Source organism: Hordeum vulgare, chromosome 7H, assembly GCF_904849725.1.
Source record: "Hordeum vulgare subsp. vulgare chromosome 7H, MorexV3_pseudomolecules_assembly, whole genome shotgun sequence".
Classification (NCBI taxonomy): domain Eukaryota; kingdom Viridiplantae; phylum Streptophyta; class Magnoliopsida; order Poales; family Poaceae; genus Hordeum; species Hordeum vulgare.
The window spans coordinates 583,555,970-583,568,787 of record NC_058524.1 but is presented as its reverse complement, the minus strand read 5'-3'; the positions used below and the strand labels follow the sequence as shown (position 1 = coordinate 583,568,787).

General features: G+C 42.7%; 2 protein-coding genes across 2 annotated transcripts; one reads left to right on the top strand and one right to left on the bottom strand.

Moving 5' to 3' along the window:
- The first annotated feature begins 327 nt into the window (after positions 1–327).
- On the top strand, positions 328–2,264 carry LOC123411079 (cyanidin 3-O-rutinoside 5-O-glucosyltransferase-like). Its single transcript, XM_045103999.1, has one exon. The coding sequence runs from the start codon at positions 487–489 to the stop codon at positions 1,945–1,947; it is 1,461 nt and encodes a 486-aa protein (XP_044959934.1). The 5' UTR covers positions 328–486; the 3' UTR covers positions 1,948–2,264.
- Positions 2,265–5,016: 2,752 nt separating this feature from the next.
- On the bottom strand, positions 5,017–11,613 carry LOC123409385 (gibberellin 2-beta-dioxygenase 2-like). Its single transcript, XM_045102308.1, has 3 exons — positions 11,198–11,613; positions 5,499–5,862; positions 5,017–5,362 (listed from the first exon to the last, which is right to left on the bottom strand). Exons 1-3 carry the CDS (start codon positions 11,611–11,613, stop codon positions 5,090–5,092), a joined length of 1,053 nt encoding a protein of 350 aa, XP_044958243.1. The 3' UTR covers positions 5,017–5,089.
- Between the last annotated feature and the right edge of the window lie 1,205 nt (positions 11,614–12,818).

Sequence of the window (12,818 nt, the reverse complement as noted above, 5' to 3'; positions counted from 1 at the left end):
ACGATCTCGTCAGTAGAAAAACACGATGATCCTTATTCAAGCGGGTAAATGAATATTTGGATCGGCTCGACGGACATCAACGTCCGCTTTAATATTATTGGATATGAATCAACATGTTGGATCATTCGTTTTGTTCACGCAACCCCAAGCAAATGGCAGCTGATAAAATGATCGTCAAGTTGTTCTTACGCAGCGTCTCGTGTTTCTGGCCGGGGCAGGTGAAGTGTACCCATCCAACGCAAGCGATGACATCATTGTGTAATTACACCGTGCAGTATAGAAGCGCGCCGTGTCAATCCTACCCAGAACACCTGACGTGAGACGGCCGCCCCGCGCCAAACCAACCCATGCGTCACTCCATTATAAACTCTAGCGAGTGCATGCGTGCTTCGACCAGCCAGCTCTTGTAGGCGATACAGCTAGCTAGGTTGAAGACGACGATCGAAGTCTGCGGCGTTCGTTCATCCATCGTACGCCTTCCATTCCATGGCGCCGCAGCACTTCCTGGTGGTGGCGTTCCCGGGCCAGGGCCACATCAACCCGGCGCGCGCTCTGGCGGAGCGCCTCGCGCGGGCCACGCCGGGCGCGCGGGTCACGCTCTCGGCCGCCGTGTCCGCGCACAGGCGCATGTTCCCCTCGCTGGCGTCCCCCGACGATGAGGTCCACGACGGCGCCATCTCCTACGTCCCGTACTCGGACGGCTACGACCACGGCTTCAGCCTCTTCGCCGGTGATGGGGACGAGGCGGAGAGGTACGCGGAGGCGTTCGGCCGCGTCGGCCGCGAGACCTTCTCCGCGGTGCTCGACCGCCTCGCGGCTCGGGGCCGACCCGTCACGTGCGTGGTCTACGCCATGCTCATGTGGTGGGCCGCCGAGGTCGCCCGTGAACGCGGCCTGCCCCGCGCGCTCTACTGGATCCAGCCGGCCACCATGCTGGCCGTGTACTACCACTACTTCCATGGGTACGAGAGGACCGTGACGGAGCATGCTGCCGAGCCGGGGTTCACGGTCTCTATGCCGTTCCTCCCGCCCATGGAGATCCGTGACCTCCCGAGCTTCTTCACCAACCTTACGGACGGAAGGTTGGCCGCGGCGTTCGGAGGCATCCGCAGGACGTTCCAGCAGCTGGACCTGGACGTCGGCAGTGGCGGCAGCGGCGCTGGAGGAAGCAGGCGAGCCATGGTGCTCGTGAACACCGTCGAAGAATTAGAGTCCGGTGCTCTCGCGTCCGTTCCTGAACTGGACGTGTTCCCCGTCGGGCCAGCCGTGGTGTCGCTCTTCACGGAGGGCGAGGGCGGCACGAGCAGTGGCACCGCCGCCGCCGCCGCCGTAGGCGACCTCTTTGAACACGACGAACAAGGGTACATGGAGTGGCTGGACACAAAGCCAGCACGGTCGGTGGCGTACGTGTCGTTCGGGAGCATGTCGGCGGTGAGCAAGCGGCAGAAGGACGAGCTGAGGCGAGGCCTCGCCGCGAGCGGCCAGCCGTACCTGTGGGTGGTGCGGAACAACAACAGAGACGATGGCTTTGACGCCGCCGGCGACGTGCGGGGCATGGTGGTTGGGTGGTGCGACCAGGTGCGGGTGCTGTCGCATCCGGCCGTCGGGTGCTTCGTCACCCACTGCGGCTGGAACTCCACGCTGGAGGCCGTGGCGTGCGGCGCGCCGGTCGTCGCCGTGCCGCAGTGGTCCGACCAGGACACCAACGCGCGCCTGGTCGTCCAGTGGGGCGTCGGCGTGCGCGCCGCCACCGACGTTGATAGGCTTCTGGTCGCAGAGGAGCTCGCGAGGTGCCTAGAAATGATCATGGGTGACACGGAGGAGGGCGCGGCCATACGGGCAAGCTCGGCGGCATGGAAGGCAAAGTTGCGGCAAGCAATCGCCGACAGCGGTTCGTCCGGTCGTAACCTGAGGATTTTCCTCAACCAATTTGCAAATGATGCTTAGAAGCATTTATGTATCACTAGGAATAAATATAAATGACAAGAGAGATTCTCCAATAAGTCATGTCCCAGCAATGCTAAGTCTACGTAATTTATCTACGCAAAGTTACGTAGAGGCTGACTTGGAGGGCTATCATTAGTCATTAGGCCCGCACGGGACCCCCTAAAAATCAAGGGGGGAGTTTGATTAGTGGAGAAAGGAAGGTGCGTAAGTTTACGTAGCATTCTAGGTGCAGCATTTTTGGGTCATGTCCATGTCTCAGCCATCCATTTTTGTATGGAGATCCATTCTTTATCTACATGTCTTAACCATTAATTAAATGTTGGAGGGTCCCATGCATGCATGCATGCTTTCCTGAGTTACATGGAGCCGGATCCTCTCTAACATGTTCCAAGGAAAGTTAGGGAGCTATAGTGTTTTTTCTTATGCAAAACAGAGAAGAAAAGTCAAGGAGCTTATGAAATTGAAATAGTTCTTTCAAAAAATGAAATGACTTTAAAAAAAAATTGAAATGAGTCTTTCAGGACTGAAATTTGTATGTCATAAAATTGATATTGATATTTTAGAAATTGAATCCAGTCTTTTAAAAATTGAAACGAACACTCTTCATAGGCTTAGAATGAAGGGAAGTCGGGTTACTGTAGCTTCTCTGACTTCCCTTCCAATGTTAGAGGATCCAGCTCCGAGTTGCATGAGCCTTTCATCCCACCTCCATATCATTTTTATTTCATCTTCTAATTTCAATTTACTACATTTTTTAATCAAAAATCCAAATTAAATTTCATTTGCATATTTGTATTCATCGTGACGAGGAAAAATCAAACAAGATCAGTTTTGAATACATTTCAACAACTTCTAAAAAAATAAGTTTCAAATATTGAAACTTGATAATCGTAACATTGTTTTTTACAAAGTTTTACCAAATTTCTCATGCTCTTAGGATTTTAGGGTTCCGGGCGTAGTTCTTTAGGGCTTAGAGTTTACAGTTCAAGTTTAAGTTTTGAAACATGCAAAATTTATAATTGTTTCTATCGAGTTTTTAAAAGGTTCTTCAGTTTTAAAAGGTTGTATATTAAACAATGTTAATGAAATCGAACAAAATTTCACCAATTCAATAAATGTTCATTAAAGGAAAGATATCCTAAAAATTCAAAACTTGTTCGCAACTAACAAAATAGTTTCTTCATTCATAAAATAATCGCTAATTCAAAAAGTGATCATGCATTCAAAATATTATTCACCAAACGAAATACCAAAATATTTATTAAATCAGAAAAATGTTAGTGAATTTCAAATATTGTTCCACCAATTCTCGAAAAAATGCTTTTCGATTCATGAAAATTGTTTAAAAGTGTTCACATTTTTTTATGTTTGTAAATAGTATTAAATGTTCATGGATTAGAAATTTTTTCTTAATTTTAAAAAAAATGTTTGGAAATTTGTATGAATGTTCATGAATTTGAATAATGTTCACGGCTTCCAATATGTGCACGAGTTTAAAAAATGTTCATGCCTTTAGAAATTGAGAGTGATAGTGTATCTCGGTGATGCAGCAGAATATGATAATGGCCCTCAGAGATTATGATTTTTTTTTTCTTCCAAATACAACGCTCGGATCTTTTGCTAGTTTGGTTTAACGCCAATACTTCCACCATAGAAAAAATGAGTAAACAATTAACATCATTACCTACAAGTTATTACTCCCTCCTTCCCCGTTATAGGGATCGTCTCATTATTTTCCTAGTTTTTCTTCGAGAAACCGCATCATGTATTAGTTAACTTATAAAATGGTTGTACAATCATTCATTACAAAACTTGTCACGCATGGTGAAATAGAAATAAAAAATAATTCCATCAGACCTATTATGAAAATTAAACTTTTTAATCTCGTGAGCCACCATATTAGCCCTCCTGTTGATCTTGATATATCTAAGTTTACCGGCAGCTTCGAGACATCGACTGCCTCCTTCTTTAGGTCCACAAGGGATGACCTATCAAAACACTCTCTTCCAAAAATAGAAGCCACAAAAGAACAATTAGTTTCCAAAATGATGCCATGTCAAGAGTGATAACGATATACAGGCCAGATAGGTTCGCTCTAAGTTCCGCTTACTCAATTCTATAGCAAGCTCTAATATAATCGAGATAATTGCAGGGCACTACCATACTTGGGTACGTCATAACGGATAGGTACCAAGAGTCAAAAAATTTGCATGTCAGTACCATTTCAGAGACTAATTGTTGCAATACGGGCTGACAGGCGTTACGACGTGCCCAAGTGTGGTAGTGCCCTGCAATTATCTCAATATAATCCCAAGAGATTCTCAAAGAAAAATCCTAAAAGGAAGTACTAACTTGTACGCATGTTTGGATTTCGTGATGCATTAAATCACTGCGCATATACAAGGATAAAGAGAAAACTACCCAATGCATATACAAGGTAAATAGTAGAATTTTTTTTATGATTTTGGTCCCTTAAGTTTTCCAAAAGTATAGACTTAGTCCCTTACGATTTCTTGTATACATTTGGTCCTTCAAGTCGTAAAACCGGGTAAGTTTGATCCAAAACCAGATTGTCAGCATGTTTGACCGGGTTTGACCACATGTCCTAGGTTTGACCGATGAACAGTGAAAGACGGTGTGGTGTTTTGACATTCCAAGCGCTTGTGGCAAAAATAAAATTTTGGCAGCCAATTTTTTTTCCTAGAAACCATTAGCTATTATTTGGCCACAAAAATTTACATGCACCTAGCGCACCCAAGCATAACGGTTGCTATTTTTGTTTGAATTTACTGTTCATCCATCAAACCCGGTCAACGTCATCAAATCCGGTCAAACATGGTCAAACCTGGTGAGCATGCTCGAAATCTGGTTTTGGACCAAAATTATCGGATTTTGAGACTTGATGGACCGAATGTCTACTAAAAAATCTTGGGATCAAGACTATACTTTTCTCTAAAGAATATTCTCGTAGACTACTACACAATTACAACTGAACTAGTACTACACAATTACATCTGCACAACGCTGCCTTACGTTACATGATAAGTAATAATCACACACTAATTTGAGGATAACAGCACCAATAAATCTGCAGTTCATATATACAACTCGACATTTGTGCACAACACAATGATATCTACTACTATATCCGAGGCTTGTCTTCACCAGAATCACCGACGACTGCGAAGAGGTCGAGGCGGTTGTGGCTCAGACGAAGCGTGTACATCGTCTTTTTGTACTCCGCCCATGTGAATGGCCGGTACCGGCGCGGCGCGGCGGCGGTCACCGTCTCCGGGAACGCCGAGATGCGCTCGTGCAACGCCGGCGCGGCGAAGTAGATAGCTGACAGCCTTGGCTTGCTGCTGCTGGCCATCACCCTATGCCGGATGCTCACCAGCTTCCCGTTCGTCAAAGCCTGCAAAACACAGAGGGAACAATTCATGCCCAGCTCAACATAACCTTGTAACATGTGGGTTTAATTTGCTGCCAGAGACCCAGAGTACAACGGGGAAAAAAGTGTTGGTTCGGATAGTGCTGGAACTGCCGATCACCTGAAGAAGGTCACCGACGTTGATGAAGAAGGCGGCAGGGTCAGCCGGAACCTGCACCCAGGCGTCCTCGCCGCGGCCGTCCGGCAGGAGCACCTGCAGGCCATCGACGTCGTTGGCACGGAGGACGCTGAGGATCTGTGGGTCGGTGTGCTCCCCGAACCCGACGGAACTCGCGGCTTTCACCCCGCCATCGCCGGCGGCCGAAGCTGGGTAGTGGTTGATCCGGACGAGGGAGTCGCCGTCCGTGGTGGTGATGAGCCTGCTCAAGGACGCAGGGTCCCGGAGGCCCAGGCCTTCGCCCAGCATGTCAAGGATCCGGCAGGCGAGGTGCCTCACTGCCTGCACGTACTCGTTCACCGCCTCACTGGAAAAAAAAAATGTTAAGCCAGATTGTTTTCAACGTACTAGTACATGTTTCACTGTTTTGCATGTTGACCGGTGTATGAAGAAACAATATTAACGTTTCCTCACATCGAAAACGTATCGTTGGAAATTTTTTAAAATAAGACAAACAGCAGGACTTAAATCTTGATGGCATTAGAATATTACTGTTTCTCTAACCATCTAACAATAGGTTGGTTTGCAAGAAGAAGCAATATTGGTTGGTAAGGATTGCTTCGGACATGTTCTGTTTTGGAGGAATGACCTTATCTATTGACAAAAAGTTCCATGGAGTGAGAGATATTTATTCCTCGAGACTTTGAATTAATGTTGAAGGCCATCACATCTCCACTCGAAATGTTCAGGTGACAACATACCCTTTCTTTCTTGACGGGCTCTTCGTCCCCTTTCAAACTTGCTTGAATTCGCCGACCATGTACGGCAAATAAACGAGCTTTCGTTGAAGGCTCCTCTCGGCGGATCGGCCCACAAACTCTTTTTCAGTTTATTATTCATTTTTGTTTCTTCTACTGTTCCTGTTTCGTTTTTCTCTTTCAAAACATTTGGCAAAAAAATATAAAACTGTTCATTTATTTTATTTTGGTTTCTCTCATAATAATATTCAAAATGTATTCTAAAATTGATCAATACGTATTTAAAAAAAATCATCGTGTATTATCAAATATGCAATCCCATATTAGAAAAAGAATCATTATATATTTTAGAAACTTCATCATGCATTATAAAAAGGTTCATACTATATTATTATATTGGTCAGTATGTATTATAAAAATGTTTAGTATATTATAAAAATCTTCAATATGGTAAGGTGTATTACAAAATAGTTCCAACTTTATTATAAAAATGTTCATATAATTTAAAGATATTCACGTAATTAAAACAATTCTGGTTTTCAAAACTGATTTGACACTTGCATTTTTTTACAAATTTAAAATGTACATGAAGTTTTAAAAAATCAGGACTTTGAAAAGGGTTTAATAATTAAAAATGTAAATTGGGAATCGAAGTTAAATATTTAACAACAATTACTGAGAATTTCGAACTGTTTTGGAAATTTGTGAACATTTTCTGAAAATATTTTAAAAAAAAATAGAACATTTTTTCGAAATAAAAATACCTGGTTTCTACAGTGTACCCACTTCAATATATTGTGAAGCTACAAGGTAACAGGATCGCTACATAGAATGCTTGTTGGGCCAGGCCAACTGTGCTTGCTGCAAAGAAGCACCGCGGCTATTTGTCGCACATGATCGGTGATTAAGGCTCTCCCAAACTCACCCTGCACCTAATTTGTTTGGGCTTCTGAACAAATTGGAAGGGACGACTAGGCGAGTCACTAGTTAGCGAGCGCTTCTTCGGGAGTCTTTCAGCGAGTACTTCCGTGCGTCGTCAGTTGGCGCGTTCTTAGCCACCATCACGTGTTGTGTTCTGAGTGCTTTCTTTGGATTTATTTATTTTTATTTTTCCGAACGCGTTTTCGGCTATTTAGATTGGTTTTTTCTGATTTTTGGTGTTTTGGTTTTTCACCGGTCTTTCTTAGCTTTCTGACAAAAAACAATTCAATTTTTTTTTGCAAAAAAATGCGATTTTTGTTTTTTTGTGAGAGGGACGGTTTTGCTTTCGCGAGAGGCATGGTTTTGCCTTCGCGAGAGTTACGGCCGTGCCTCTCGAAAATGAAAAAGAACATGTTTTTTTAGAGGCACAGTTTTGCTTCAGTGAGAGGCACGGTTTAGCTTCCATGAGAGGCACGGCCATGCCTCTCGGAAAGGAAAAAAAACATGTTTTCTATTTTTTTTTGAGAGACACGGTTTTGCTTCCGCGAGAGGCACGGTTTCACGTTTGTGAGAGGCACGCTCATGCCACTCGCAAAGGGGGAAACACATTTTTTTCATCAGAGGCACGGTTTTGATTTGTGTGAAGCACGGCCGTGCCTCTCGAAAAGAAAAAAAAGCGAAAAAAGGCGTTTTCTGGTTTTTTGTATCGCCAGTGGTACGGTCTTTTCGTGAAAAAATTGTTCGTCAAAACCTATCAACATGGAAGTTTTAAAGATCTAGATGTGAGAAATCGAACGAAGAAAACGGTTTGAAATTGAGACGCATGATTTAGGAGATAAAACGTTTTAAAAATGCGAATCTAAAAAAAAAGAAAAAACTCTCAGGTTGCGACAAGTGGTACACATACAGCGCGCTACTTGTCGCAATCTGAAAAGGTAGAAGTGATCTTTGAAAAGAGGACTCCCTGATTAGTGATTTCGACGACCACTTATTATTTGAGAAGCTAGGCAAAACCCTATTTGGCGAATATTCCATTGGAATGAACACTCCGGTCCATATGAACGTATTGAGTTTTTCTTTTGCAGTTTTGGGAACCTTCATGATTATTTTTTATTTAATAAAATTGTGAATAATTTTATATTTATTTCTAAATTTTCAAATTCATGAGCTTTATAAATTTATGAACAAATATTTTTTAAAGAATCAATATTTTTATAAAACCATGATTATCTTTTCAGATTCATGAATATTGTTTAAACTCATGAAATTTCTAAAATGTGCAAGTTTAGATTGTACATATTTTTATTTATCTATAAAATATCAAAGTTGATTATTTTTTCCTAAACCACTTGTTGTTGACTTTTTCGTTGTCGAAGGGGACAAAGCGAGCTAGTCAAGGCGACTCAACGACCCAACGAGGATGAGCGGCCGAATGAAGCCCTATTGGTCCTTGACGTGCACACTATGTGTGCTACCCTTAGACTACCTACAATGGAAATAACATAGGTAGTAACATAGATGCCACATAAGCAAAAAATATGATGTGACAACTAATTAATAAAAAGAGAGAGAAATTAAGTAACTTAGCATGTTACTCGTACTAGGAGTAACATAGCGGATACCGAGGCAGGATGAGTCTATAGGCTAATAAATGAAAGGCTCAATGTTACTACCTCTATTTTACTATCAGATATGAAGGTAGTAACTTAGACTAGTGACATATGTATGTTACTATTCTATGTTACTTCACATTGTCACTAGTCTTATAGTGCCTATTGTCACATGAAGCGTCGAACAGGGTCTCCCAGCTCGGGAGGGGCGGCTTATTGGAGAAATCGTCAAAAGAAGTGGGCCTAAAATCCGTCACACTGCTTGTCTTTTAAACGAGTATTCTGTTGTGCCTTCAAAGATGGTGATCGGCGTCTCAACTTCTCTATTGATTTGCATTTTGGATAGAGTTCATTGTAAAGTTGTCCGTGACACAAGCTTCTCAGTCAAGTTTGTTATATCCTAGGGGCCAAGGTGCAATGTCAACATTGATAGTAGTATTATCACTACTGGTTTAAGATGTACTACAATGTCCTCGTTTTAATCATTCAATTGTTTCCAAAACATGCGAGCAAAAAAAAAAAGATAAATTACCTCAGATCCCTTCAAGGTCCTAACAGGCTAGGGTCGATAATGTGCTAGAAAATGTAAATTGATCCTGAGCGTATGACCATGCAACTGTTAAAAATAGTATGGATCATCAATCATGAGGTTGTTTTATGTCAAAACATGGTCGATTTGAGAGTTAGTTGAGTGCACATGCATCTGTTGACTTCAAATAGTCAAAACACATACTCCCTCTGTCCGGAAATACTTGTCGTAGAAATGGATGTATCTAGATGTATTTTAGTTCTAGGTACATCTATTTTAATTCATTGTGTGACTAGTAATTCCGGACGGAGGGAGTATATGTAAGTTTTTATATCTACATTATAAACTATGTCTACATGCATCTGTATGTAGTCTGTAATGAAATCTCTAAAAGACTTATATTTAGGAATAAAGGAAGTACAAAGGATTGCAAAGAGAAACAATTGTGTCCTTTGAGCTTCCCATGCATAGATAGTTTGAACTAATTAGAACACTAAGTAAAAATATGGAATAACTATAAAGTACTTCCATAAAAGTTCCAGTAAGTATGAGAAACATGGAAAAATAGCACCCTTCTCCCAATCAACTTGGCGTCGTGTACAAAAATCACATGTGCATTAAGTACTATATATTTGTATATAAGCATGACTTAGACCTCTCACGGTGGGGTATGACAATTGAGTATCATCTTGACTCGTGCAATGTCAACTAGGCATAGTGCTCATATGTCATACTATTAATTGAGGAAAAAGAGAGGGTACTGGTATCATATCATGAAATAAGGTCCTAGTGCAGGTCATACAAAACATCCAAGAAATGAGACTATGCAACATCATACATTGTTATTATATGCATGATCATGGCTGGATGCAGAGACCAGGGGTACATCCTCCTTTTCAAAAATAAATAAATTATATGATGATTCTAATCTGTGATAGCATCCACCATGACAAGTCTCATTGGTATGATGGCACGGTTAACTTCAATGTACATCATTTAGCAAACTACAATATCTATTCGTACATAGTGGATGTTATAAATTTTGACATGGTGTCATGTGTTTTTGACTTCTTTTTTTGTACGTATATGCTACTTCAAAATGTGAAATTACTTGCAGGACATGTCAAACGACATTACTCTCATGTTACATCTATAAATGGTTAGAGTTCTAAAAGTTTCTCTTGTGAAAAAAAAGGTCTAAGATATGACTAGACAGTAAGTCATTTCTCAAAACAACGGAAGTATTTCGCTCAGCCATGGAGAGATTCGGATGTGGTGAAATACATATATAATGAAGATCTGGCCAAAACATGAGATACATATCATCATATGCAATAGCAGGGTGACATAGCAACAGTATCTGAAGTATTAAGCACTGAAAAAAACTTGTGTGATGTAGTGTTCTGAGCAATGTCTGTTAAATAAAATCATTGTACAATCGTTTGTTACCGTTGGTTTTGCATTAAGATTCGTGCAAATAAATTTTTTCAACTTTTTTTCTTTTTGCATACTTCCTCCGTCTCAAAATTAATGTCTTAGATTTGTTTAGATATGAATGTATCTAATTACGTCTTAGTATTTTTAGGTAATTATTTATAGACAAACCTAAGACAAAAATTTTGGAAGGGAGTACTATATTACTTGACTGAGCGAACTGAGAACTAGACACTCCCTTTATATATACTGTATATAGCTTCGTCATAGCGGATTTTATGGGCTGCCCTATTTTGTCATGGCATGCTATTTCTTTCTTGGTATTTATTTAAGCAATAGCAACAAAACAATATGCCGCTTGCGAGAACAAACAAATAATGAATATACAAGTTTACTCATTCATGTTCATGTGCGAAAGGGACACTGCATGCACGCCCATACGGGCCATACCTGAATCGTGAAGGGTCGTCCCTGTCGACGGCCCTGGCCTTGCGCGCCACCACCTCGGGGTCCGTGTGGAGGATCAGGTACTCCAGCTCCCCGACGTCGCCGTGGGAGCCGATGCTCCGGCTGCCGTAGCCCAGCGGGTCCGGCGGCCCGGCCTCCTGCTTCTCCTCCGCCGGCCGCGCGAAGAAGGCCGCGCTGGCCGCGTCCAGCCGGGCGGACGCCCGCGGCGGCACGCCGTGGTTGACCGCCTTGAAGAAGCCGCGCTCGGCGAACGCCTCCACCATCTGGCGGGACATCTCCGCCCGCCCCGCCGGCGCCGACATGTCGATCGTTGGAATGCCGGCGGGCGCCATGCCGCGGCACGCCGGTGCTACTGCTGCTGCAGAGGACGACGCCGGTGCCGCAGTGGACGCCACCATGGCTGATCGGACCTTGCACCGGTGCTATGTATATATTTGTGTGTGTATTCGAGCGCGCGCGTGCTGCAATGGCGGGTGAGCTGCGACTTGGAGCTTGGAGTGGGGGCGGCCAGGTGGTGCGTGGCCGTGTGTGTGGCGATATATGGAGCTCCGGAGATTCCTATTGGATTGCTGGGACTTGGACTTGGTTCTGCTGTTGGCGTCTTGTCTTTGGTCTAACCGGGTTAAACCGTGTGATTAGTTTAGTGGCCGGGGATGATTGGAACCAGTTGTGCCATCTCGCTCTCTCTGAGTTGCCGGCCGGCCGTCATATGTTTTCTATTCCGACGGGTTTGCGCCGGCGGAGAGCCGGCGGGTGTGGAGAAAGTTCGTCAGTGCTTACTTGCTGACAAGTGGAAACAGGACCCTATTGTTAGAATATAACTAGATGGCCCGTTACGCCACATGCACCAGATGAACGGGGTATTATTTGCATGGCGTGGCCTCTCTTTTATGCGAGAATATCATATGAAAACTTCGTGAAAACCACGTCTGAAACTTCTAAAAATATCTTAAATATTTGTGAGGTATTAAGGGTATGATGTTCTATTGCCATGTGAGATTTTAAGTAATAAGACATTACGGGATGTAAGCTATGAAAAAAAAAAATCACCATTTGAATAGTGCCGAATAGTAACGTCATTATTCCCGTGATCAATGCTGATTTTGTCTTTTTCATAGCTCACAGCCTGTAATGTATTTGAACCTTATTTTTTTCATGAATCACCTTCTTAACATGTCGTATTTTTTAATTATCTTTTTAAAACTTCAAAACATCGTATTCATGTGGTTTTATCTGGTTTCCATCGAATATTCTTTCCTCCTTTATACTCCCTCCATATGAAAATATAAGACGTTTTTGCACTTCAATTTAAACTGCAAAAACGTCTTATATTTTGGTACGGAGATAGTAGTTGTAGGTCAAGGATCTGGGTTAGACACATAGTATTACACATCACACATTAACAACCAAAAATGTAAATACAAATGACATATATAAAAACAACTAGCCTCTTGAAGAAGCGAGGAATCCATAACAATTCTCCATAACACTGTATATCACCCAGTTAAGTATATCATATGGAAACGATTATTTAAAACAAAAACTTCATGAAAACCATGTTTGAAACTTTCAGAAAATTCTGAAATTTTTGGTGGGCTATTAA